This window comes from Rhinichthys klamathensis, unplaced genomic scaffold (genome assembly GCF_029890125.1).
Source record: "Rhinichthys klamathensis goyatoka isolate OS25496 unplaced genomic scaffold, OSU_Roscu_1.1 h1tg000639l_1, whole genome shotgun sequence".
Lineage (NCBI taxonomy): Eukaryota > Metazoa > Chordata > Actinopteri > Cypriniformes > Leuciscidae > Rhinichthys > Rhinichthys klamathensis.
In genome coordinates, this window is record NW_026607085.1 from 1219137 (window position 1) to 1246466 (window position 27330).

General features: G+C 46.2%; 1 protein-coding gene across 1 annotated transcript in view; it reads left to right on the forward strand.

Moving 5' to 3' along the window:
- Window positions 1-27330, forward strand: part of ar (androgen receptor) — a 117449-nt gene that overhangs the window by 87368 nt on the left and 2751 nt on the right. Inside the window, exons 4-7 of the mRNA XM_056241369.1 lie at window positions 14101-14379; window positions 16030-16174; window positions 16923-17053; window positions 26879-27030. Coding sequence (XP_056097344.1) covers window positions 14101-14379; window positions 16030-16174; window positions 16923-17053; window positions 26879-27030 — 707 coding nt within the window. The remainder of the gene's footprint in view (window positions 1-14100; window positions 14380-16029; window positions 16175-16922; window positions 17054-26878; window positions 27031-27330) is intronic.

A 27330-nucleotide genomic window follows, 5' to 3' on the forward strand; every position in this document is an offset into this window, starting at 1 on the left:
AAGGCCTTAAAGGATCTACTGCTATATGTCTTGGTGCCAGATCTCTGAGTCTATGCCTCGACGCATCAGAGCTGTTTTGGCAGCATGACCTACATGATATTAGGCAGGTGGTTTTAATGTTGTGACTGATTAGTGTATTTCAGAATGTAATTTAAATTTGAAATTGTGGATACAAAATCTAATTTTGATATCTAGTAGGCTATCTGCATTTGCATTTTGCATCTTGTCGCTGAAATACATTTTGAAATATATTTTAATATATGTAGTTTGAAACTATATTTCCAATTTAAATTTTTTTTAATTGAGCTCCACTGTGTACAATATATATTTAGCATATATTTAAATACATTTTGGCCAGAATTTTTTTGTTGCAGAATGGGTAGGATGGACAGATGACTATAATTGCCTGAAAATAGTTATTATTGGAGAAGCTTAAGAAAAAAGCCTTCTGTTTGTAATTTTTAACTGTTGCCCCTGACAGGTGCAGGTGCTAGTTTCTCTAGGTTTTGCATTTTAAAGAACTGTAATGACAGTAAAACTGGCTTCTTATTTTTTCAGGAGCAGTTTATGGCACTTGAGGGGATGGTGGGGTATCAGGGCTGTAAATATCAGACGAGGTGTCATTATAGGGATGCGCCATGTCACACTTTTTAGCAATGGTGGCCCAATGTGCGCATTGTGTGTGTGTGTGTGTGTGTGTGTGTGTGAGAGAGAGAGAGAGAGATATTTGGTGAAAAGTCTGATGTCAGATGACACATCTTCCCTGTTTCTTCCCCTGACACATGAACTCTGTGTTTTTTATTTGAGTGAAAAAAAAACAGAAATCTTACTGGTTCTAAGTAGGCAACTGAGACAGTTCACAGATCCCCTTCGGCTCTGGACTATGCCCTATTCATTGCTCTTTTTTGATGTATTAATTTTTGACTCATAATCTTATCCCCCTTCAGAACTATATTAACTTCACTTAAGAGACACTGGGAGTTTACAGACAGAAACTGACTTGAAAATCTCAAGTTTGGAGACAGTTTAACTCGAGGCTTTGGTCTGTAGGTGTGGGTATGTTTAGAAGGAAGGTACAGCTCCTTCTCTAGGTGCCTGCATCATGTGGAGGTATCTTTAAATGTATAGAATGATTGTAGGTGGGTTTTGTGCCAGTCTCTTGACAAACTTGACAGCTGTTTAGTGCCTAAACTAAATCCATTTTAACCAGTGTAAATTATGAATTTTAATGGGAGAAACAGCAAAAGAACAGATAACATGCAAATGTACTGTAATGTATACTGCTTGGGAAAGGGACACTTGCTTTTAAAATGTTATTATTTTATTTTCTTGGCACCATGGAAAAGTGGAAAGCACAACATCGATAAAATAAGAAATATTTATTGTGCAATAAATTAGCATATTAGAATGATTTCTGAACGATCATGTGACACTGAAGACTGGAGTAACGATGCTAAAAATTCAGCTTTGCATCACAGGAATAAATTACATTTTAAAATATTCAAATAAAAATGTTATTTTAAATTGTAATATTTTTACTGTATTTTTATCAAATAAAAGCAGTCTTGGAGAACACTAGTGCTAAAACATCAAAAAACCTTACCAACCCCAAACTTTTCAACAGTAGAGTATATATGCCTGTGTCTCTCTCTATAAAGACATCAGACAAAGCAGATTTATAGCTCTTTTTGCTCTTTTTACTTTACTCATACAAACAACATATGCTTTGATGATTATCAAATTCCACCATACAAAGTTTGCAAATCACTTTATTTTTTGTTTAACATTAGTGTCAGGGTTGTGGTGCGGGTTGAAGAAGAGTCTGAGCCAAGAAGGCTCCAATGCAAAACATTTACTATATATAAATTCACAAACCAGGAACAGGCAGGCAAAATGGCAAACACAATACTCTAAATATGACTAACAATCGACAAGGACAGACTGAACAGGAAGGAACTAAATACAAGCACAAATGAACACTTATGAAGTGAAGACAGGTGACACAGATGATCATGACGAGAAACAGGTGGCTAATGAGGAAGTGAGTTCAGGTGAGGAGACAAGCGGGATCCTGGGAAGTGTAGTGATGACAAAGACAGAAGGTGCAGACGGTGACTGTGACAATTTGGTTCTTATTTTCATTAGATTTTTTTAATTTAAAAGGATTTTCTCTATAAATTACTGATAAATGGGAGCCCTGCTAGGGGATTTTGTGTTTGTGCAGTTTTACTTTGCTATACTTTGGAGACAATTATGACAGAACCTGACTTTGTAAACATTTGGGCATGTGCTCATTTAGGAAACTAATTCATGTTTTTTTTTATACTATAATTGCAAAGAGGTTATTTTTATGGGTAGGACTATGGGTATGTCTGTAGTCATTATAATTAGCTGATATAAAAAATGTAAAGCTATGATATGTTTTCTTGTACATAGTTTAGTAAATGTGGGTATGTCTGTTTATTGAGCATGGACATTAAACAGTCAGATTAGACAAATGCATGAACTGTTAAAGAATATTAATGACTTTACTTAATACATATTTATATAATCACATGCGTTAACTCTATGACAGCCCTAGTAAAAAATATTTGATCTTCATTTTAAGAATATCGATGGGTAGTAACAGTGAAAAAAATACCTTTTAACTGATTTTATAGCTTTGGCTTCAATTTACAGCATAAAGTATGTTTTGCATGCTGGGACAAGCATGGGATGCTGGTTTCCTGGTCGCCGGCATGGGATGTTGGTTGCTGGTTTGCTGGTCCCCAACATGGGATGCTGGTTGCTGGTCCCAGCATGGCATGTTGGTGTACTGGTGGACCAGCATATGTTGTCTTTTGGGTGCTCCTAGCAAGACCACAAGACAACTTGCATAGGTGTTACATACCAGACAATTATCCAATTCATTTTAGACGAAAAACAGAAAAGAAAACGAATCGGTTACCTAACGTAACCTCGGTTCTCTCTAGATGAGGGAATGAGTATTGCGTAAGCTAGCTTACGCTACGGGAAAGATTAATCTTTTCTGAAAATTTGAAGCCAAAAAATTATCCTATAATTTTGTATCCATTGTCAACGCAGTTCAGCTGCAGCAGGCCATGAGCGGGCTAGCTAGCAGCTCATTGGTTCGCTCACAGAGAACTGCTTAAGCCTATGAGGAGACTCGAATGAACTCTCGGTCAATGAGAGTCTGACCTGCTCTCATTGCGTCAGAGCCCGCCGAAACGGGCGTGGTCAGAGAGTATTAATTAGCGTCCCCAGGCTGTAAACTCTGGTTTTCATAGAATGAAGCGAGAACGCTAGGAGCACAAGCACGGCCAGGAACGCAATACTCATTCCCTCATCTAGAGAGAACCGAGGTTACGTTAGGTAACCGATTCGTTCTCTTACGAGAGGTTCTCTCGTATTGCGTAAGCTAGCTTACGCTACGGGAACACCTGGTCAACGCCGTGCGTGCTAAGCATCCACTAGACCCCGGGGAACCCTTATGAGTGGGAATAATTATATGTACCTGTGACAAAGGCCAGCAGAGCGGGCCGGAGATTGTGTAGTACATAAGCACATGATAGAGAGGGACAGAGCGAAACCGGTCTGTGTGAATGACTCCCTATAGTGCAGCTCAACCAGAAGAGCTGTAACATACTACACTGCTAGTAGTTTAGCCTGCAAGGCGGGAACTTCCAGATTGTAAAATCTGACAAAGGTGGAGGGGGAAGCCCATCCCACTGCCACACAAATGTCATGAATGGAAATTCCGCTGGACCATGCCCACGATGATGCCATGCCTCTAGTGGAATGAGCCCTGATGCCCAGAGGGCATGGCAGGTCTTTTGATGCGTATACGGCTGCAATGGCATCAACTATCCATCTGGATAGAGTCTGTTTCTAGGCGGCCAACCCCTGGGTGCGCCCACCGAACGAAACAAAAAGCTGCTCGGATCGTCTGACTGGAGCAGTGCGAGTAATGTATAATCTCAGGGCCCTGACCGGACACAGGAGATTAGAGTCAGATTCGCTATCGGATGCAGGCAGAGCCGATAGGGAAATAACTTGTGCCCTGAACGGGGTACCAATCACTTTTGGGACATAACCATGTCTAGGTTTGAGAACGACTAAGGAGTCATTGGGCCCAAACTCGAGACAGGAAGCGCTAATGGACAGCGCGTGAAGGTCTCCCACACGTTTTACTGACGCGAGCGCGAGCAGAAAAACTGTTTTGAGCGAAAGGTATTTGAGGTCCACGGTGTTTAGCGGTTCGAATGGAGGGGCTTTCATAGCTTCGAGAACTATGGAAAGGTCCCAAATCGGCACCGAAGGGGGGCGTGGGGGGTTCATCCTTCTAGCTCCTCTGAGGAAGCGGATGAGCAAGCCATCTTTGCCCAGTGACGGGCCGCGCCGGGGTTCAGCGAACGCCGCGACGGCTGCCACATACACCTTGAGAGTGGACGGGGACCTGCCCATGTCCAACATCTCTTGGAGAAAAACTAGCAAGGAAGGAGCCTCGCATAACCGTGGGTCCAAGTTTCTGTCGGTGCACCATTTAGAGAACACAGACCATTTAGACGCATAGAGCCTTCTAGTAGAAGCCGCTCTAGCCTGTATGATCGTGTTTAACACTCCCTCTGGCAAAGCAACGGGTAGTTGTTGATCACCCACGCATGTAGCGCCCAGCGCTCTGGGTGGGGATGCCAGATAGTGCCGCGAGCTTGAGAGAGGAGATCTGCTCTGATTGGAATGGGCCACGGGGCTGTCTGTGACAGCTGAGTGAGCTCCGGAAACCAAGTCTGACCCTCCCAATGCGGGGCTATGAGGAGCACAGAGTGGCGTGTTTCCCTGATTCTCTGAAGCACCTGTGGTAGCAGAGAAACCGGAGGGAATGCATAAAGCGGGTGGCTGGGCCAGGTCTGGGCTAGCGCGTCCTCGCTCTTTGAGAAAAATATTGGGCAGTGGGTGTTCTCTTCTGAGGCGAAGAGGTCCCCCTCTGCTCTGCCGAATATTCGCCACAGCTTTTGGACTGTAAGAGTGTGCAGGGACCATTCCCCGGGGGGAATGGGGTTCCTGGACAGACTGTCTGGACCGTCGTTCAGATGACCCGGCACGTGCGTCGCTCTGAGCGAGAGCAGGTGACACTGAGACCAACCTAAGATGCGTTCTGTCAGCCGGAGGAGATTCCTGGATCTGACTCCGCCCTGACGGTTTAGATAGGAGACCACGGCTATATTGTCCGAACGGATCAGCACGTGGTGACCGTGAATGCGCGGAAGAAAGCGCGTGAACGCGTTCTCGACCGCCAGCATCTTCAAACAGTTTATGTGGAGGAGGCTCTCCTGAGCTGACCAGGGGCCGAAGGCCGGTGAGCCCTCGCAGACCGCACCCCAACCCGTGTTGGATGCGTCTGTCGAGATGACTTTTCGGCGAGAAAAGGTCCCCATGGAAACGCCCCGCTGAAACCATTCTGCCACAGTCCATGGCTGCAGAGCTGTGATACAGGTCTGCGTTACTTTTATCAGCTGGCGGCCCGTGGTCCATGCACGGTGAGACACACGGCTCTTCAACCAGAGCTGAAGCGGGTGCATGCGCAGTAACCCCAGCTGGAGCACCGCGGAGGCTGAGGCCATGTAACCCAACGCCTTCTGAAAAGTTTTCAGAGGTGTGAGTCTGTTCATCTGAAAAGATGCGGCGAGACGCTGAACACGGCGCGCGCGCTGTGTTGACAGACGAGCCATCATCGAGACCGAGTCTAGCTCTATACCCAAGAAGGAGATAGTCTGACTGGGTTGTAGTGCGCTCTTTGTTCAGTTGACAGAGAGGCCCAAAGCTTTCAGATGGTCGAGGAGAACTGTACGATGAGACAGTAGCTCTCTCTGTGATTGTGCCAAAATCAGCCAGTCGTCCAAAAAGTTCAGTATTCGCAGCCCCTGTCTCGGCAGGGGGGCAACCCCAACTCGCTCATAGACAGAGGAACTCTCTCTATAGCCCTTTTGCACAATAGTTTTGCTATCTCTGAACGGAGCAGTGTCACTGCTTCTGGGTTCACAATAGTTTTTAGCCGCGCTCGAAAACGTGGAGGGCGGCGGTGAAACTGTAAGCGATAGCCTAGCCTTATTGTGTTTAGCACCCACTGGGAAATTCCCGGAATAGCTTCCCACGCTCTGAAGCGTAACGCTAAGGGGTGAATGGCTACATGGTCCCCGTTGCTGCACATAGCGGGCTGCGCGAGCGCGCTCAAAGTGTTTATGACAGCGGGACTTACACTCAGAGAGGAGTTTAAGGGCCGTGTAACGGAGTGAGCAGAGGTGGGACGCGCACACAGGCTCGTGGGCGCGCTAATGCACTCTGAAACTCGAGTGGGTTGGAACCGCTTTATGAGAGTGGGCTCTGTGAGAAACACGGGAACTGAAATGCATTTGTGCATGAGTGAACACAGTGTTGTGGGCACATTTTCTACACAGGAGGCTTTTATGCTCTTTTTGAGATTTCTCTGGGTCGCCGTGAAAACGGCGTTTGTGCTCATGCAAGCGGGAAAGGGGACCGGCTTGGTAATGGCGGGGTAAACTGCTGTAGTAGCCGCGTGAGCGGGGACTAACAGAGGGCGAAACTTTGACGGCGGTCCGGCCGCGGCGGGAGAGCGCCGTCTTTTCCTCAGCTGTGCTAGGGAGACTTCGAGTGATCAGGTTTCAGCGTGATCCTAGGCCGAGGCCCCCGAGGAGGCGGCGGTCTGTGGCGGCTGTCAGAGCGAGAACGAGGGCGGCCGCCCTGGCGTCGCTGAGAAGTCTGACTGTGCTGAGCTGGGCGCTGGGGTGGGGCTCGTGCAGGAGGCTGGTCACGTGAGCGGCCTGCAGAGGAGCTAGCGCGACGAGGCAGAAAAAGATTCATGGCCTGGGAGGCTTTCTGCACTTCGGAGAAACGGTCAACGATACCCGTGACAGCAGATCCGAAGAGGCCGGATGGAGAGAGCAGGGCGTTGAGAAAGGCGGCGCGCTCAGAATCTCCCATGTCGGCGAGTGTGAGCCACAAATGTCTTTCAGACACACAAATGGCGGCCATGCATTTCCCCTGGGCTTGAGCAGCAGATTTTGTAGCGCGAAGGGCAATGTCCGTGGCGCTCCTCAAATCCGCGACTGTGGGGGGATTTTTTCCGCTCTCGTCCCATTCACAAAGTAAATCACCCTGTAGTATCTGAAGGACGGACATGGAGTGAAGTGCAGAGGCTGCTTGGCCGGCGGCTGAGTAAGCGTGGGCATGAAAGCTTGAAGTCGCTCTGCAGGCTTTAGAGGGAAGCACAGGAGATGAGCGCCATCTCGTGGAAGGCGGGCATAAATGTGCAGCGACCAGGTCCTCTACAGGGGGAATGGAGAGATACCCCTTTTCTGCAGCTCCGTCCACAACGCGAAGCGGGGCGAGTTCTAGCAGAGAGCGGGGCATTCCAGGACTTCGTGAGTTCCGCGTGCAGTTCAGGCAGGAAGGGCGCGGCCCGTTTAGCCCGAGGCGTTCGATGGCCTGTGAGAGGAGGCGCACTAATTCCTCCTCGATTCCAGCGCGGGTCCCAGAGGATTCTCGGGCCGAGGAGGCGTGAGAACCGGACCATTCCTCACTGTCTGAAGCGAGAAGCGAACAGGTTTCCTTAATGTCCGCGGCGTCATCGGAGGCGACAGAGCGGCCACTCAGCGGCAACTGTATGTCCGGAAGCGGCGGAGAAGGAGAGCGGGAGGCGACAGGCTCCGGCGGGATGAACGCTTCTAGCTGGGGTTCCGGCGGCCTCTGAGAGCGGCGTTTCTTCTTCCGCGGCGAAGTCAGAGGCGGCGCAGAAGCAACTTTCGTGGCCTAAAGTCGAGCCCGCAGGGTCGACAACTGCATGTCCTCGCAGAGATGATTACTGACTCAGATGTATTATTTTAGACCTAACGGTGTCTGGTGTGATGTATACATGTTAGGATTACGGCTTGTTCTGTATGCTCAGGGGTCCTGCAGGGGTCCTTCCCACTGTAGCTACGCAATACGAAGTGACCGTTCAAACGGGAGCTACTTGGTTACTCACGTAACCTCAGTCCCACGCTCCCGTATTGCGTAGCTATACTATACTAACCGCACTGTACTAACTGGCTAGTTGTCGCTTCAGTCGTATAAACCTGCTATAATGGCGAATTCGGGGACTAATATAGGCTGAGGCCACGCCCCTTGACGGGCTGTATGCAACTGCACATCCAATGACGCGGGCTCCTCTGACGTGCGACCAATGAGATCACTCTACGTCATTACACGTCAGTTGCTGCAGCACAGCCTATGAGCGAGCCAGACGCTTAATGGGCTAGCTGTGCAGCTGCAAATGCGTTTTACATATAGGTTTCAGTAAATCGAGAAAAAGGAGTTTTCCCATTGCGTATAGCTAGGCAATACTTTGTTCCCTAACTCAGGGGACTGAGGTTACGTGAGTAACCAAGTAGATTTTCAAGTGCTACTTAAGTTACGATGCTTTTGGGAAACAGACCATAATATTAAGATCAGTCGTACGATCGTTTTTACAATCAATTTAGGCTTACGATGCTTTTGGGAAACGCAGCCCTGGACCAGCATATAATTTATGCTGTATTTTTTAGCAGTGTAGTCATCTGATTTCAGGTATTTATTGAAATGACAAAGGTAGAGGTGGGACTAACCATTACAACACAAAAATGCATTTTTGTTCACTTAAAGCTGCAGTAGGGAGTTTTGAGAAAACGTTGACTTAGCCTAAAAATGTGAACAAGCACAACTTCCCCTTGCTCTCTGCTGCGCTACAGCCCTCCCTCCACAGCTCGTCCTCCACAGCGGAGCCGGTCGTGAGCGCGCAGGCTAGTAAACAGGGCCACCGATAACAGCGGATAAAAAGTTATATGGCACATTCACTAATAGGGACTAAACGTCAACAATATGCTTTACATTGACTATGGCCTGCCCATACTTTGACTACAAACTTGGTCCTCAAATCATTATGTATTTTGCAATACATGTAACTTTATAACGTTGCACTCTTTCTATAAGTTATAAATAGCTAGTAAGATAACGTTAATATAACGGTAACTAACGTTACAGTATGTAAGTAATTATTCTAGAGATATATAATGCTAGATAAGGTGTGCTAGTACATTATTTCAGCAACATGACAAGCCAGTGAATTAGCAGGTTTCAATTGTTGCTTAGCAGAGTGCGTGACATTCTATCTACATGTTATGCGGCTAGAGTTTTGACACCGAATCAATGGGCTCTGTGTAATTCTTTCTTTTTCGCTTGTTTATCGTCATCGGTCTTTTTCCTTTTACCTCTTTGTTTTATGAGCACGTGTCACTCGAGAATTGGCAGTTTAGGTTGTTTCTCCGTCATAAGCACAGCTGCAGCACGCCGGCAATCTTGAGTTTGAACGACGGTACGCCGCGCGCTGTGCAAGAGAGGGGTGTGATCAGCGCGTACACGAGTGTGATTGACACTGCTAAGACATTCCTCCTGGCTCTGATTGGTTGTTTCTGACCGGGAGCGTGTATTTCTGCAAATGGCAATAGGACCACTGGGAGGAGCCAGAAGAGCTTGATTTTTTCACAGATTATCTGTCTTATATTCTACTGTCAGGACATAATGACAGTTTTAACAAATATGTAAAAAAATATTTTTTTACAAAAGTTACCTACAGCAGCTTTAACCAGAGTGTAAAATGTGACTTTTCAATGCTCCTTTTTATCATGTTGTGTTGTCTATATCTTTAATTCAGTTGTATTATCACATCACATTTGATGAAATTAAAATTCAAACACAATACGATATATGAATACAAAAATCTAAATACCAAATTCAACATTCACACAAAAGGTGAAAAGATCCTAAAAATTAGTATCTATTTACATCTACACTGCATTATTTAGGAAGTTTTTATGGTTTATTTGGTTCCTGGTTCCTGTTGACAAAAACAAATAGTAGACAGCAGCACACAAGTGTGGTTGTAAAACCGTCACACACAATACATCTGTTTGTGGTAACCGAGCTACTGAACAGAGCAGTTGGTAGACAAGCGGATTGCCCAGCCCTCATGACACATTTGAATTCTGTGTCTGTAAAAGCACTTGAATAGTTTCACCTTATGGGCTCAAAAGACACCGTGGATCAATTTACAACTAAATGCATCCTATCTGTTTCTCGCTTCCACATATTGTTACTCTAGCTAGAACTCTTCTTTTTCTCCACCTTTCTCTTCTTTGTGTTCAATTTATGTTGTTATTGTTTTCTTCATTAGTAAAGAGCTCAGAAATAATGAGTCCCTGGTGTAATGTGATCAGTTCCATCAGTTCATTCAATGCCATAATTTTGCAAATTATTACACCTACTCCAAAGTTGTGATAACCATACAGAGAAATCACATATCCAAAGAAATCCACATCACATAAAATAAAATAAACCCAACAAGGTGATCAGGTGTTGCATCATCCTGCAGTTCTCTGATGTACAGGTGAAACTTGAAAAATTTGAATATCGTACAAAAGTTCATTTATTTCAGTAATTCAACTAAAAAGATTAAACAAGTGAGATATTTCAAGCCTTTATTTGTTATAATTTTGATGATTATGGCTTACAGCTATGAAAACCTTTTCACAATATTCTAATTTTGAATTTGGGGTTTTCATAAGCTGTAAGCCATAATCATCAAAATTATAACAAATAAAGGCTTAAAATATCTCACTTGGCATGTAATGAGTCTATATAATATATTAATTTCACCTTTTAAGTTGAATTACTGAAATAAATGAACTTTTGCACGATATTCTAATTTTTTTAGTTTCACCTGTATCACCTCTATCACCCTGATAACTGCCTATTCCACGAGTTCACACGTACATGAAATCTAAAGTTATATTTATGGGTATTTGGCTTGCTGTCCGGGGAGGGCTAGCCTGGTTAAAACCAGACCATTCTCAGTTGTAACTGAGTTATGGTCTGGCAAAGCGTCATAGACAAATCATTTCCAGAGGGGCGTCCCCAACGGACGTCGCGGATAGACCTAAAACCAAATCCATCGACTGGAAGTTGAAGTTGAGTCAGTTTGAGTCTGTGCGTCAGGAACGGAAGTGCTCAAAAATCGCTAAAAATGGGCTTCAACTGTCTCAACTGAGTTCCAATGAGATGACTCTGTCCACTTCTTATACTGTCTATGCCTAAAACCAATCAGAGCAATGAAGGAGATGACGTATGCAGAGCGGCGGAGAATCTCCGAGTGTTGTTCTTTGCTCGGTTTTTAACTAAAAGGAAACGTTCAAATCGCTTAAAACAGACGCGATAGCTGATTCGAACGAGTGATGTTCGACGGCGACATCCATCTTTGTAATGTTGGCTACAAAATCTGCTTCAAAATCCCAGCGCTGTCCTCATCATGTAAAGCCCGCCCCAACATTTCTGATTGGTGCCTCGATTTTGACGGATTGGAAATGAGCTTGAATGAGCTCTTTGCCAGACTAACTTTTAGAGCAAATCTAAATTTGCCGGAAGTTGTCTGGGTTTTCCCAGGCTAGGGGAGGGCTCCAAGCTCGGAATTTTGCCCGAACCCAGAGTACTCCCCCCTATACTGGGGTAGACCCAGCCGAGTGTGAGGTGATGGGGTGGTGGAGGGATGCAGAGACACTTGTCGTGAGACAGGAGGTGAGGAAAAGCTTTATGTATACCGGCTTCCTCTTGAGCTGATTGGTTGATTACCTGAACGTGCTCCTCCCGAACTTTGTTACATAAAACTTCATTTTGTGATTTTCAGTATGTTAGAATGTAACATGTCTTTTTCTGTTTGAAGGTCTCTCTTACAGTTTTTTGTTTTAGTTTTTTTGGCTCACTATAGCCTATATGTGACCTGCTCATTTTATATAATTTACATATTTGATTCTCTGCTAAGTATATAATTATTGTTTCTAGAATAGCCTCTGAAGATAAACAGTTTTTGACAGAATTAAGAGATTTATTTCGAACATACTGCTTATTAAATACGTACCACATTAAAGAGCAGCAGAATATTTTTTTTTTCATTATAAAATCAACAATTTCAAAGCAGAGACTTTTTTGGCTTTTAATTACAAATCTCACAAATGGTTCTGTCAGTTCATGCCTATGTTTTAAACATTTTAAAGACTGAAAACTTATAGCATCCAGTTATGTATTGCAGAAAAGTCCCCAAACTGTTTTTCTGCCAGTGAGTCTTTATGCACAAATCTGTCATTTTTGCTTAAAGTTCACATCAGTCAAAACTTTTTTACAGATTCTGAGTGGAGCCCAGAATACCAAAACTCGGAAACAAAACATTTTCTCTCAAATAGCGGTAAACTGTTTACTTATCTGCGCATTCACTATTGAGTGCTGGCTTCTCAGTCATCTGTTAAGTTTTAACACATTCACCTCGTTCCTCCAGTTACTCTTCCCAGTCTGAGGATTTTGTCAGCAACGCCATTTACCCAAGTATTCATGCACCTTCAGAGAAACACCATTGAATGACTTCACATGTGTTTTGAAAGTTTTAGGTTCACCCAAAGGAGTCACAGTTTCACTTTAGAGATAAAGTGAAGTTGCATCTTCTCTCATGGGTGGACTTTACCTTTTTAAGAGTACTGGATATGGACTTATGGTTGTTTAAATTGGCACCTGAAGCCATCGCTGTGCAAAGCTGATTTGCACGATTGGTGTCTATTTCCGTAGACTGAATGTTAACATTACAGAATATGTAAAATATTAGGTCTTTCTTATAATTTTCAGCCTGTCTACAGCCTATTTGAAGCTGAATCAAACTCAGACATAAACTTTAGATCTCAGTTCTACTCCATACTGAAGACAAAACAAAACTGCAAATCAAGGTACAGGAGACAGTGTTTTTGTTGTATTTGCCGGGATGGCAGGTTAATGTGTCTTTTGAAGAGAGAAGCACGTGGTGGAGTCTTTGGCACTTTGCCACGCAAACCTTAATAGGCTTTTGGTAAACCACCTCAGGATAAAGTTGTAATCTTACTCTCTCCCCTTTTCTGTCGCTTTACCACACTTCATATTAGACCACAAGCAGAGAGGCTCCGGTCTCTCGTCAGCAAAATTGGAGCCTCCTTTTTGTGGGGATCTGAGAGGGCTGAGAGTAATTTTCACTTGAGTTTGTCCTCTTAGCCAGCAACGAAGAGCTTTTTAGGCATTTAAATCAGTGGCCTCACAAATGATTCATTTTTTTCTTCTTAATAGAGGCAGTTTTTTTGGGAGGGGGGGGGTCGGTGTTTGTAGTAATGCACCATTAAAGTCTGTGAGTTGTAAATCATCTCAACCGATAGTCTTTCATTCCTCACCCTAACGCTGCCCATTGAATAATGAGCATCTCTGATTTATAATTCAGAGTGGAGACCATGAGTGTTAAGCATCATAACATAACCACAGGCACTCACTAGTAGCAACTAATTAAAGCACAGTACTCTCTCTCTCTCTCTCTCTCTCTCTCTCTCTCTCTCTCTCTCTCTCTCTCACTCTCACAAACGCACAGACACACGCATATTTATTTACATCTTCATTTAATGCACTTTATTAGCAGCAGCCTTGGAATACAGATGGTTTTACTCTGTTGTGCATAGTTAAAAGAGGGAGGAAGACGGGCGTTTCTGGTGAAAGAATGCACATCCGCAAGTATTAGGTGAACGACAAAAGTTTTGCATTCTTGAATGTCTGTAGTACTGCTCCATGTTTATGAAATACATCAATGCAGTTACGCTAATCCTGTCAGGTCGTTTGTTGTAGTGTCAGCCGAGGGAAAAGCACATTGTCTCAGGTGTGTTTTGCAGCCAGTAATATTTCTTTGTGCTGACTTGCAGAAGATAATGTGGGATAGAGACTACCCGTTGCAGTGCAGGTTTTATCCTCTATTGTATAATAGAGATATTCATGAGCAGAAATAGGATCATGCCAGCCTCATTATTCAGAGACCACCTGGTTCATTGGCTTCTAAATAATATGTGCTAGATAAAATAAAGATGTGTTCGAGATTGATATTATGTTTTTGTGCAGGTTGAATTTACAAAGCAATACTCCCACTGTGTTTATTGGAGTATATTGTTTTTTTCTGTGCCGCAGCCCGCAAGCTGAGAAAGATTGGACAGATGAAAGGTCCGGATGAGGTCGGCTCCGTTCAGGGCCCGTTAGAGACTGTCCAGTGCCTGTCGCCCAAGCCCTGCCTGACGTTCCACTCGCAGCTGATCTTCCTGAACATCCTGGAGGCCATCGAGCCAGAGGTGGTGAACGCCGGCCACGATCACGCTCAGCCTGACTCGGCAGCTGCTCTCCTCACCAGCCTTAACGAGTTGGGAGAGAGGCAACTTGTCAAGGTAGTGAAATGGGCCAAAGGACTTCCAGGTAATTTAAGCATGTCAAATTGTCATAACTCATTTCAGTTTCTATTTTTTTATCTATTAGTTTATTTTAAAATATATCAATAAGTTAATACAATCATGTAAATACACCTCTTCGGGTAAAAAAAAGGTCAGGATGTCATAATGAATAAAAAGCCTCATTAACCAAACACATTTTTTAGAGAAAAGTTTACATTTATTTATAGTTTGAAGTAGTTTGGTATATTATTTTATTATTATTTATTTGAACAATTAAAAAAAACATTTTAACAACACTGCTTTACTGCTTATAATTATTTGAAAAACATTTTTGTACCAAATCAGTATGTGGTGCAACAACATGCAGAATTATGCAGGAAATAAAAACATAAAACAACAAATTATATCACAGAGAGGACCCCTGCAGACCCTCATTGTCTCTTAAAACATCAGATCTTTTGACTTTTTATGACAAAACAAGGTTAGTTCAAGTTGTAAAATGTCCTATGATGTACAATATGTATTCAATGTGTAATGAAAGTATTTGTCACGGTCCGTGGTGTGGAATAAATCCGTGGATTCAAGTGCAGAGTAAGAAGTATTTAATAAGGACCAAAACATAAAATAAACAAAAGAAAACTACAACGTACAAACTTAATCCAGAACAAACCGGGCGGAAACAGAACTCAACACGACGAATACACGTAACAAATACAACGAACGAGCACAGGACAGCAAACACAGGAAGACTAAATAGGAAGGCAAATAAGGCGGGTAACGAGGATAACAGGTGGGACAAATAAACCAATAATCAGATAACAAGCGGGAGGGACCAGACATGGCCCAACATAACAAAACACTCAAGTGCATAACCAAGACAGGACAGACATGTGACAGTATTACTTTTTACTGTTTTAAAAAAAACAAATGAAACCACTATAAATACAAAGAGTACATAAAAAAAACCGAATTTAAAAAAGATTCTGCCTGTTGATTCATGTCGGGACATCAGTGGAGTATTTTTTCACAGTGATTTAATTATGGTTTTATTTCCAATTGAAAGGCTTGAAGAGTACGTGTTGTGTAATCTACTTCCCTCTAATGGCTTTGATAAAGGGCGTTTTTGAAAAGCAAAGGCTGACTTCAATCCTATGTAAAATATGCCGACGGCAAACCATCAAATACTGAGAGAAAAATAGCAGGAGGGAAAGGGATGTATTTTTTTTAACCTCGTTTTGTGACAGTGTGTGATGGAATTAGGTTGATGTGATTGGTTGCGGTTCTCCAATGTCCTTTTATTGATAGCAATAATAAAACTGTAATGCATTTTAATCTGCACTGAAGCTAATGGTGAATCTGTTCAGAGAAAAGTGACATCAAGTTTTAGCCCAGGAACGTGCAGCATGTTTCCCCTTTGTTTCCTGACAGCAGTGCATATGCTGCCTGGTCTTCTACAAACTCAGTTTTGTTTGGTTCAAGTCGATGTACTAAAAATCCTCGGTTCCGATAGGCATGCATTTTTTTTTCAAAGTAACGTCAGATTAAGTCTGATTCATCGCCTGAGTTGGCGGAATTGAAATAGAGTCGTAAAGTAAGTTAATATCACCCAGGCAGCTGACAAACTGTGAGCTATAGGCGTCAAACACAAACCACAAATATCTCTCCCATCTCTCAGGTTTCCGTAACCTGCATGTGGATGATCAGATGACAGTCATACAACACACTTGGATGGGAGTGATGGTCTTTGCTCTGGGTTGGAGATCCTACAAGAACGCCAATGCGCGGATGCTGTATTTCGCTCCAGACCTGGTCTTCAATGAGTCAGTCTTATTCCCTTTTATATCCGCCCTGCCCTTATTTGCCTGTTTTCTTTTGTGTCCAGCACCCATCAGTGTTTTGCATTGTTGCCTCCTCCCTCTCTCTCTCTCTCTCATTCCATTTTCTTCTTCTGTCCATTTGTTCGTCTTGTAAATGTACTAATCCATCTTTCCTCAAACTCATTTTTCTTTCATTTCTCCTTAGCGGCCCTCTCTCTGCCTTATTCCATCTCTTTATCTTCCTCTCTCTCTCTCTCTCTCTCTCTCTCTCTCTCTCTCTCTCTCTCTCTCTCTCTCTGTCGAGCAGGTACATATCTTGTACTTCATGCACACAATAACAGTCCATCGTGGAGACTTCCAAGATTCATTTACAATTTACAGCTGGCTTATTATGGTGTGGAGGATCTTTGTCACAAACACAATCCCAGGAGAGATTGGATTTTTTGGGGAGCACACATGCTCTCAATGGCCTTTTTCACCAATATCTGAAATAGAAGACTTCCTTACTAAATGCATCTTGGCCATATCCCTTACCAGTACTGCCGACAGGAATTGCGTTTTAGGCATGAAATATATTTAATTCAGTAGGAGATTTAGGAGTCATTATATGACTGACCGCATTATTCAGTAATACTATATAGTAATTAGCGGATGGAAAGTTCTTTCAATCTGAAATTGCCAGATGTTTCTTAGTTTGCTTCTCTCTCTCTCTCTCTCTGTGTCTGTCTATTAATCTGCCCTTGTCTGTCAGTCGTAGGATGCATATCTCCAGCATGTACGAGCACTGTATTCAGATGAAGCACCTCTCACAGGAGTTTGTGCTGCTGCAGGTCACACAGGAAGAGTTCCTCTGCATGAAGGCCCTCCTCCTCTTCAGCATCAGTGAGTCTACTTCTGTGTCTCTTTCTGTATGTTCACACACAGATTTTTTTGTCAGAGTACTCATAGATATTAACAACTAATGACATTATATATGCTAGGTAAACTATGAAATGAGCCAAGTCTGACAAGTAGCCAGTTGTAAACACATAAAATGTCTTTAATCCGCATCTTGAAATAGTGGCCTTGGCCTGACCCACCTCAGAGAGCTTCTAGACCAGGGGTATTCAAGTACAGTTCCAAAAGGTCCAGTCTCTATATTTCATTATTTCCTTGTCCGGACAATACTTTTTTGGAATAGTACATACTTACTTACTGAGCCAAAGCAGTGATGTCAAATAATTTTTACCAATATTTACCAAAAAAAAGAGTAAATATTTATCCCAACTGGATATTAATATAAAAAAGTTTAAATCAGATGTTTTATCACGCCTTTTTTTTTTTTTTTTACATTTAGACACCTATGTATGGCACATAGAGGCCTTGGGACTGAGAAAACATACTGGGGGTGCAGGGTGTCACGGTTATGGAGTTTTATATTCTGTTTTGTTTTGTTCCTGTCTCTCTGCTCGGTTAAATTTTGGTTTTCTTGGTCACTGATTATCTCCTCGTTTGTTTCTATTACAAATAATTATCACCTGTCAGTCTTTATGTTCTACGTGTATTTAAACTCCCTGTTTTGTTCAGTCCCTTGTCGGTTCTCGTATGTTTATTGGTTTGCTATTCCTCCTACGTTTCCCTGTGTGGTCCTGAATATTATGAAGTTTAAATACAATCTATTCTGAGTTACTATTTTGTCTCATCGCGCGTGCTGCAGACCAGCCTGTTACACAGGGTTTACCTCTTAAGGAAAGTATGGACCATTTTTATATTTTGCACAAATGAATAAACTGCTAAAAACAAACTACATAATCTAATAATCAGAACTATCATCATGAGCACAAAACGTGATGCTTCGAGAAATTACGCTGTGGGAACACTCTGCATGATTGCATTGTGAAGCATGTGTGAAATCAGTCCAATGTGTGATGGGACGTCAGAGGTGGGTGATGTCACAAACCCGGAAACTATAAAGCATGCCCAAAGAGTGCAGTGCTAGCCACCAATGATGTCCCATCACATCATTGGACTGATTTCACACATGCTTCACGACGCAATCACGCAGAGTGTTCCCACAGCGTAATTTCTCGACGCAGCACGAGTTCAGTTTGTCATCCTTGCCCACGCTACATCATGGGTGAGGATACACATGATTTGTGTGTTGTTTGTTTGGTAGCGGAGCATGCATTGTGAACATCTTCCATTAAGGACACTCCGTTCCCACTTGGCGCTCTTTGGTGCTCAGGCTCACATTCCTCGTGGCTCAGGACCCACTGCTGCCAAGGCACAGCGGCGATTCAGTTCATGGGGATCACAAATGAATTTAGCAGAGGGGTTAGAAACGTGCCCAGCCTTATCTCTGCCCTCATCTGCTAGATCCAGTGCCTTCTCTTAGGGTTTGGAAGCATGCATTCTGGTTTCTTCCGCCCCGAATGAAGCACCAGTGCTGCAATTATCTAGCTCTGAGGAGTTAGATGTTGTAAGCATCGATGCAGGAGATGCTGAGGACTCGCCACCTCACTCTCTTACATACGAGGAGCTGGTGGAGGTTGTGACTCGCACTGTCGCCAGATTAAACATTGACTGGCGAAACCAGTCAATTATCGAGTGTATAGTGCACAAACATCACACAATGTTGTACACTTCGGTATTAGGCTACAAAGAGCACGGTTATGGGTCGATGCCTAAGGTGGAAGAGATGCTAGCTAGCTATCTCTCCCCTGAGTCTACATTGTCCCTAAAGGCCCCGATATTACCCACCAAACTGGTCAGAACAACTTCGGCTTTGGTGGGTAAGGCTTATTCAGTAGCTGGTCAGGCTGCAGCATGTTTGCAAACTATGTCATTAGAACCAGTCAGTCATGCAGTTCAAATTCAAAATGCTAACCTTGAGACAAATGCCACAGATGGACCCGAGGACTGGTTTGTCACTAGAGTACTCAAGGATGCATATTTCCATATCTCCATCCTTCCACAACACAGGAAGTTCCTGAGGTTCGCTTTTGGGGGTGAAGCATACCAATATCAGGTTCTTCCTTTCGGTCTTGCTTTATCACCCCACACTTTCACCAAAAGCGTGGATGCAGCACTAGCGCAATTACAACTTCACGGCATCCACATTCTGAACTACATCAACGATTGTATTTTAGCTCAGTCGCATCAGCTGGTGGTTCGGCATCGAGATGTTGTTCTCGCCCATATGAGAGTGTTGAGGTTAAGGTTAAATGCCAAGAAGGTTGTGCCTTCTCCAGCTCAGAGGACCACTTTTTTAGGTGTGGTGTGGGATTCAGTTATGATGCAGGCACGTCTATTTCTGGTGCGCATCGAATCAATCCTGTCAACCATGAACAGAATAAAGCTAGGCCAGTCACACACTGTAAAGCAGTTCCAGAGACTGTTAGACTGTCTAATGGCAGCAGCGTCCAACATGATACCTTTTTAACAAGGGTATCGCTCGACTCCAGGGCTGTGGAGGGGTCATTATCCCATGGCACATTAACTGCATGGAGATGATGGCTGTCTCTCTTGCTCTCAGGAATTTCCTCCCAGACCTCAGGGGGGCCACCATTTGCTTGCTGATACAGACAACACTTCAGTGGTCACCTACATATATCACCAGGTGTTTGCTTTTTGCGTTGGAGCCAAAACCAGGAAGCAGACATCCTGACAACTTGCAGACATCCTGTCTAGGCAGGGGCTGAGGCCAGGGGAATGGAGGCTTCACCCCAATGTGGTGGAGCAGATATGGAGGGTGTTCGGCAGGCATAAGTGGACCGGTTTGCGTCTCAAGAGACGTCTCACTTTCCACTCTGGTTCTCCCTCACGCATCCAGCTCCTCTGGGACTAGATGCTATGGTGCGGATGTGGCCGAGGCTATGTCTGTATGCATTTCCCCCGATCGCTCTGCTCCCGGGTGTTCTGGAAAAAGTTCGCAGGGACAAGGTCATTGTTTTCTAAATAGCCCCACTGTGGCTGGGAAGAGTATGGTTCTCGGATCTCCTGTCTCTCCTTGACGGCTCTCCTTGGGAGATTCCTCTGAGGGGGCCCAGCTCATTGACTCTCCGAAGTTGTTGAGACCATTATTTATTCGAGAGCTCCCTCCACGAGGAAACTGTATGCCTTGAAGTGGGGAGTGTTCACTTCTTGGTGCAGTGGTTATCAGCTGGACCCAGTTAACTGCCCTGTAAGTGCTGGAGTTCCTGCAAGAGCAATTCACTGCAGGGTTATCCCACCCACCTTAAAGGTTTATGTGGCAGCTATAGCTACTTACCACATTTACCACATTCCTTTGGATGTAATGTCTATAGGGAGAGACCTGTTGGTAAGACGTTTCCTCTGTGGCACATTAAGGCTGAGACCTGCAGTACGTACTAGGGTACCAGCTTGGGATCTGGCTGTGGTGCTCCAAGGCCTGTCCATGGATCCCTTAGAGCCTATTGAATAGGTTCCAGTCAAGTTCCTGACTCTTAAAGCATTGTTCCTCCATGTCATAATGTCTCTTAAAAGAATAAGAGATGTTTAAGCCCTGTCGGTTGCCCCTTTGTGCTTGGAATTTGCACCTGGCATGGTGAAGGCATTTCTTCACCCTAGACCGGGTTATATTCCTAAGGTCCCCACTAATGTGGCTAAATCAATTGTGCTGCAGGTCTTCTGTCCTCCTCCCTTCCGGGATCCAGACCAGAAGAAAGTAATCTGCTGTGTCCAGTTCGGGCATTCGATGCTTTTGTCCGCAGAGCTGCCCAGTGGCGTAAATGTCCGTCGAACAGTATCTATTTTTTCTGTTTACCATGCTGCTACACCATTTGAATACCACTGTTCTAGACTATAATCAACAATTCTAATCAATTTTGGCATAATCTCATGAACTGATACTTGATAATTACAGTAGAAAATATTTTCATTAACTAATTTTAAACACCAAAACCACAAAATGTAGCTGGATCTCACATTTTTTTGCTCAATCCTGTTATTGTATGATTTTCTCCCATTACAGTATATATATACATATACTGTGTGTGTGATAATAACTGTTTGCACTTGTTTTTAGAACTGTACATTTTTTATTAATTGTTGATGTTTTTTTAATGTTATACTAGAAAATATTGATCACAGAAATCTGTCTTTTAAATGGTTCCCCCCCTACATCTTGGTTATAGGGTCACAAAAATTTCAAACCTCATAGAAAATGAATAGAAAATTAAACTATATATATTTATATAAAATAATATTTATAAATAATATTATATTTAATATATTACTATATGAAATGTTTTAGTTTAGTCCCCATTTTATACCGTTGTAGTTTATTTCTAATTTATATTACACGGTGAAATGCAAGATGCAATAAGTAAACACACAAAACGTCTCGGTTACGGAAGTAACCCTCGTTCCCTGAGTAGGGAACGGAGACGTTACGTCGGATGACGGAGAATGGGGGTTTCGCCAGAAAGCCTATCATCTTCGAGTATTATAAAACGAGCCAATGGCAATGAAATGCCATGGGTCTGCGGAATTTGCATAGCGTATCTCCGCCCCACCGCGTGGGTATTTAAGGAGAGACACCGGCAAAAGCAGATCATGTCTTCGCTGAGGAGCCGAGACTGAACTCAGGCGTCTACCCAGCGGTACAGCGGAAGTGGCAGGGAGACGTAACGTCTCCGTTCCCTACTCAGGGAACGAGGGTTACATCCGTAACCGAGACGTTCCCTTTCGTAGTCACTCCGAGTTACGTCGGATGACGGAGAATGGGGGTCCCCGTGTAATCACACCACCTTCACAGCTGTCTTCCAGTGCCCTGCGAAGTCTGACGTCCCTGTCGTGATATAGGCACGGACGAAGGAGTCCTACTTAACACAGGAATGCCAAGGTACACTGGGAAGCATATATATATATATATATATATAAATATCGCACGTATCCAGTCCGTGGAGTGGAATGGCGATCAAGCGAAGAAACCTGAGCGGGTCCAGTACTAGCTGACTGAAGTACACGAGTACACGAGAGGACACAGGCTCCACTCTGAGATTCTAAAATCTGGCGAATGTGTTGGGTGTCGCCCAGCCTGTAGCTTCTGCAGATGTCTGCCAGCGAGGCGCCATGCGCTAGAGCCCAAGAGGAAGCCACACACCGGGTGGAGTGCGCTGTCACACCAAGGGGGCACGGTCGGCCAATTATCGGCCACTATCCAGTGAGACAACCTCTGCTTTGAGAGAGCCTTTCCCTTCAGTCTCCCACCATAACAGACAAAGAGCTGGTCTGAGGTCCTGAAACACTGCGTCCTGTCTACGTAAGCACGGAGAGCGCGTACTGGACAGAGCAGTGCCAAGGCTGGGTCTGCCTCATCCCGGGGCAGCGCTTGCAGGTTCACCACCTGGTCCCGGAAGGGAGTGGTGGGAACCTTGGGCACATATCCAGGCCGGGGTCTCAGGATCACGTGAGAGTGACCCGGCCCGAACTCCAGGCACGCTTCGTCAACGGAGAATGCGTGCAGGTCCCCTACCCTCTTGATGGAGGCCAGTGCAACCAGGAGCGCTGTCTTCATATACGGGAACTTAAGCTCAGCTGATTGCAGAGGCTCAAAGGGAGCCCTCTGCAGGGCATTTAACACCACTGAGAGGTCCCAAGAGGGAACGAGAGGAGGGCAAGGAGGATTCAGTCTCCTCGCTCCGCTCAGGAACCTGAGGATCAGGTCGTGCTTTCCAAGAGACTTACCTTCAACTGGTTCGTGATATGCGGCGATAGCTGCCACATACACCTTCAGGGTGGAGGGAGACAGCCTTCGCTCCAACGCATCTTGCAGGAAGGAAAGCACGACACTGATCGAGCATCTCCTGGGGTCTTCTCGGTGAGAAGAGCACCAGTTGACGAAGAGGTTCCACTTCAATGCATAGACATGTCTCGTGGACGATGCTCTAGTCTAGCGGAAGTGATGGTAGCCGCCACCGCTGGTGGCAGGGTACTCAAACCTGCCTCGTCCCGTCCAGGAGCCACACGTGGAGGTTCCAAAGATCGGGACGAGGGTGCCATAGGGTGCCCCGTCTCTGAGAAAGGAGGTCCTTCCTCAGAGGAATTGGCCAAGGAGGTGCTGTCGCGAGGAGTATCAGTTCGGAGAACCAGGTCCGGGTGGGCCAGTACGGCGCAACCAAAATGACCTGCTCCTCGTCCTCCTTGATCTTGCACAGGGTCCGTGTGAGAAGGCTCACTGGGGGAAACGCATATAAGCGGAGGCCCCGCGGCCAGCTGTGCGCCAGTGCATCCGTGCCGAGCGTGCCCTCGGTCAGGGAGTAATACAGGGCGCAGTGGGATGAGTCGTGGGAGGCAAACAGGTCTACCTGTGCGTCCCCGAACTGGTCCCAAATCAGCTGGACCGACTGGGGATGGAGTCGCCATTCGCCGGAGATGGGCCGAAACCGTGACAGCTCGTCGGCTGCAAAGTTCCGATCTCCCGGAATGTAAATAGCTGAAGCGGTCTCATATGAAGCAATCCGAGTGGCGTTGCTGCGGCTGCAGATGCCATATGCCCCAGGAGCCTCTGAAACGATTTCAGTGGGACCGCACTCTTGCCATCGAACTGTCGAAGACAAGTCAGCAGTGAGTGTGCGCGCTCTCTCGTAAGCTGCGCGGACATGGCGACCGAGTCGATCTCCATACCGAGAAAAGAGATCCTCTGCACGGGGCAAAGTTTGCTCTTCTCCCAGTTGACCCGAAGGCCCAGACGGGCTAGGTGCCGGAGCACAAGGTCTCTGTGTACGCAAACCTGATCTCGAGAGTGAGCTAATATTAGCCAGTCGTCGAGATAATTCAGGATGCGAACCCCGTGTTCGCGTAGGGGAACAAGGGCTGCCTCGACGACCTTCGTAAAGACACGAGGAGACAGAGCCAGCCCGAATGGGAGAACCGCGTACTGGTATGCCTGCCCCTCGAAAGAAAACCGAAGAAACGGTCTGTGTCGAGGTAAAATGGAGACATGAAAGTAGGCGTCCTTCAGGTCTATCGCTGCAAACCAATCCTGTGGCCGCACGCATTCGAAGATGCGTTTGGCCGTGAGCATCTTGAACGGCAGCCTGTGAAGGGAGCGGTTCAAGACGCGCAGATCCAGGATTGGCTCGTAACCCACCGGTCTTCTTGGGGACAATGAAGTACGGGCTGTAAAACCCTGACCTCATTTCGGCTGGAGGGACAGTTTCGATTGCACCCTTCGCCAGCAGGGTGGCAACCTCCGCTCTCATGATCGGGGCATTGCCACCGACCATAGTAAAGCGGACTCCCCTGAAGCGGGGAGGAGACCGTGCGAATTGGATCGCATAGCCGAGCCTGATAGTTCGGGCGACCCAGCGGGACAGGTTGGGAAGCTCTAACCAAGCTCCTAAGAACTGAACCAGCGGAATCATCCGAACCACAGACGTCCCCCCGGAGGGGCAGCGAAGCGGAGTGACCGGCCCAGGCGAGGGTGGCATAGCGGCCCGGTGCGGGGGCGCGGTCATGCTCCGCGTCCTGACAGAGGAGACCAGGGAAGGACCAGCGTTCCACGGGGGTCTGCTCTGCCAGGGGTCTAGCGACAGAGGGGGACGAGAGCGGTGTGGTCCGGAGACGGCACACACTGTCATCCGCGCCCTCAGAGACAGAGGAGGACGAGAGCGGCGAGGCCCGGGGGCGTCGCGCACTGTCATCCGGCTCTGTGTGCTCAGTGATGGACATTTCGGTTCTTTCTTTAACCACATTAGGGTGCTGCCCACCCGTGGGTGAGCAGCGGGGAGTGGAGAACAAAAAATTCCCCCCCGGCCCTCCACCGGGGGAAGGAGGGGGCCTGCAACCACCTCCTGGGAAAAAAACGGTTCCATCACTTCCTCCACGACGCGGCCCGGGTGAAGGCTGCTGCTAGGGGGCCGTGTGGGAGGGGCGGGAGCCACAGGAGGGCGCCCTCGGCGGCGAGCAGGCTGAGGCGTCTGTACCGATGGCTGGGTGGAGGCAGCAGCGCGCCGTAGGGGCAGAATGTGTTTTATCGCCTCAGACTGCTTCTGTGCGGTTGAGAACTGCTGGGCGAAGTCCTCAACCGCTCCGCCGAAGAGGCCGGCCTGGGATATGGGGGCGTCGAGCAGACGAGTCCGCTCAACGACCCGCATATCGGCCAGGTTCAGCCACAGATGACGCTCCTGGACCACAGAGGTGGCCATCACCTGACCCAAGGAACGTGAGGCCACTTTCGTCGCTCGGAGAGCGAGGTCAGTGGCGGCACGCAGCTCATCGAAGAGCTCGGGGTCAGTCCCGCCCTCGTGCATATCTCTGAGCAGCCTGGCCTGGTAGACCTGCAGGGTGCTCATCGCATGCAGGGCAGCGGCCGCCTGTCCTGCAGCTCTGTGAGATCTCGCCACCAGGGTAGACGAGAATCTACAGGCCTTGGACGGGTGCTTAGGAGTACCACGAGAAGAAGCACTCTGAGGACACAGTTGCATCGCAACAGAGCGTTCAACCGGGGGAATCCCAGTGTACCCATGGGCGACCGCGCCATCGAGGGGAGGAAAGGCGGAGAAAGCTGTCGAACGCTCACGGGAGGTCAAAGGAGCCTTCCATGACTTCGACAGCTCCTCATGCACTTCCGGGAAGAATGGAATTGGGGTTGGCTGTGGCCGTGAAGCGGCAGCCGCACCCAAAAACCAATCATCCAACCGCGAGCGCTCGGGGCAGGGCGGAGGATTCCACTCTAGCCCGATGCTCGCGGCGGCCCGGGAGAGCATGGCCGTCATCTCGGGATCTGACACGGGCAACGCTGGCACTCCCGAGGGAGGCAACGCAGCCGCATCATCACTTCCCGATGACTCATGCCCACCTTGTGATGCCGCGATCGACATTGAATCCTCTGGAGCGCCGAATGAAACACGCGGGGCATCCGCAGATGGACCCGCCTGAATCACCGCGGCACTCGCGGGTTGCAACACTGTAGAGGGGGGCGTGGTCCGAGGACGCATCGTCGGATTGTTCCACACCGTCACCCTCAAGTCACCCTGTCCACCAGCCGAAGTACCACCTCTCGTGGAGGGTGTAGATCGGGGTGTGGATGAGGGGACTCTCTCTCGAACGAGATCATTGAGTCTCGACCTCAGTGTTGCGATGGACATGTTCCCACAGAAGGAACATGAGTCATCCACAAGCGCTGCTTTAGTGTGCTCTAAGCCCAGACACGCAAAGCAGCGATTGTGCCCATCAAAGGAAGATAAATATCGACCGCACCCAGAAGAACACGGGCGAGACATCTTTAAAAAGACGTGCCACGTGCAGCTCTTTTAGAGAGGAAAAACTCTGCGATGCTGAGGCGACCAGGGAGAAACACACAGACAGCAGACCACTGCTCAGATCGCAGGCAATGTGAAGCTCGCTGGATACCGCCGTCACACCAACACCGGAGAGTTCGCTCGTCTCGAAGAGATGAAGTCACTGATACTCAGGATTTGGCTTGTGGAGTGAAGAGATGCTCTTGGCTCCGAAGCGAAAACATGATCTGCTTTTGCCGGTGTCTCTCCTTAAATACCCACGCGGTGGGGCGGAGATACGCTATGCAAATTCCGCAGACCCATGGCATTTCATTGCCATTGGCTCGTTTTATAATACTCGAAGATGATAGGCTTTCTGGCGAAACCCCCGTTCTGAGTGACTACGAAAGGGAACTGGTGTATTTCAATGAAAACATTTGTATGCAAGTTCAGGTGAAAGTATTTATTTCTATTTCTGCAGTTCCAGTGGAGGGGCTGAAGAGTCAGAAGTATTTTGATGAGCTGCGTCTGACATATATAAACGAGCTTGATCGTTTAATCAACTATGGCAGGAAGACCAACTGTGCCATGCGCTTCCAACAGCTGACCCGATTGATGGACTCACTGCAACCAGTAAGTAACACGCATACACGCAATCACATACACGTAGATAAAAACACATACACACATACAGAGACACACCATACATAAAATTCATTAGTGTGTTACATGCATTACTGGCCCCATGATGCAGTTCCGTTCAAATGTTTGGGGTCAGTAATATTTATAAATAGCTTTAATTGATCAAAAGTGACAGTGAAGCCTTTTAGATAGTTACAAAACAGTTATATTTTTAAAAAATGCTTTCGTGGTTTCCACAAAAATATAAAGTAGCACAACGATTTTCACCATTGATAATGATAAGAAATGTTT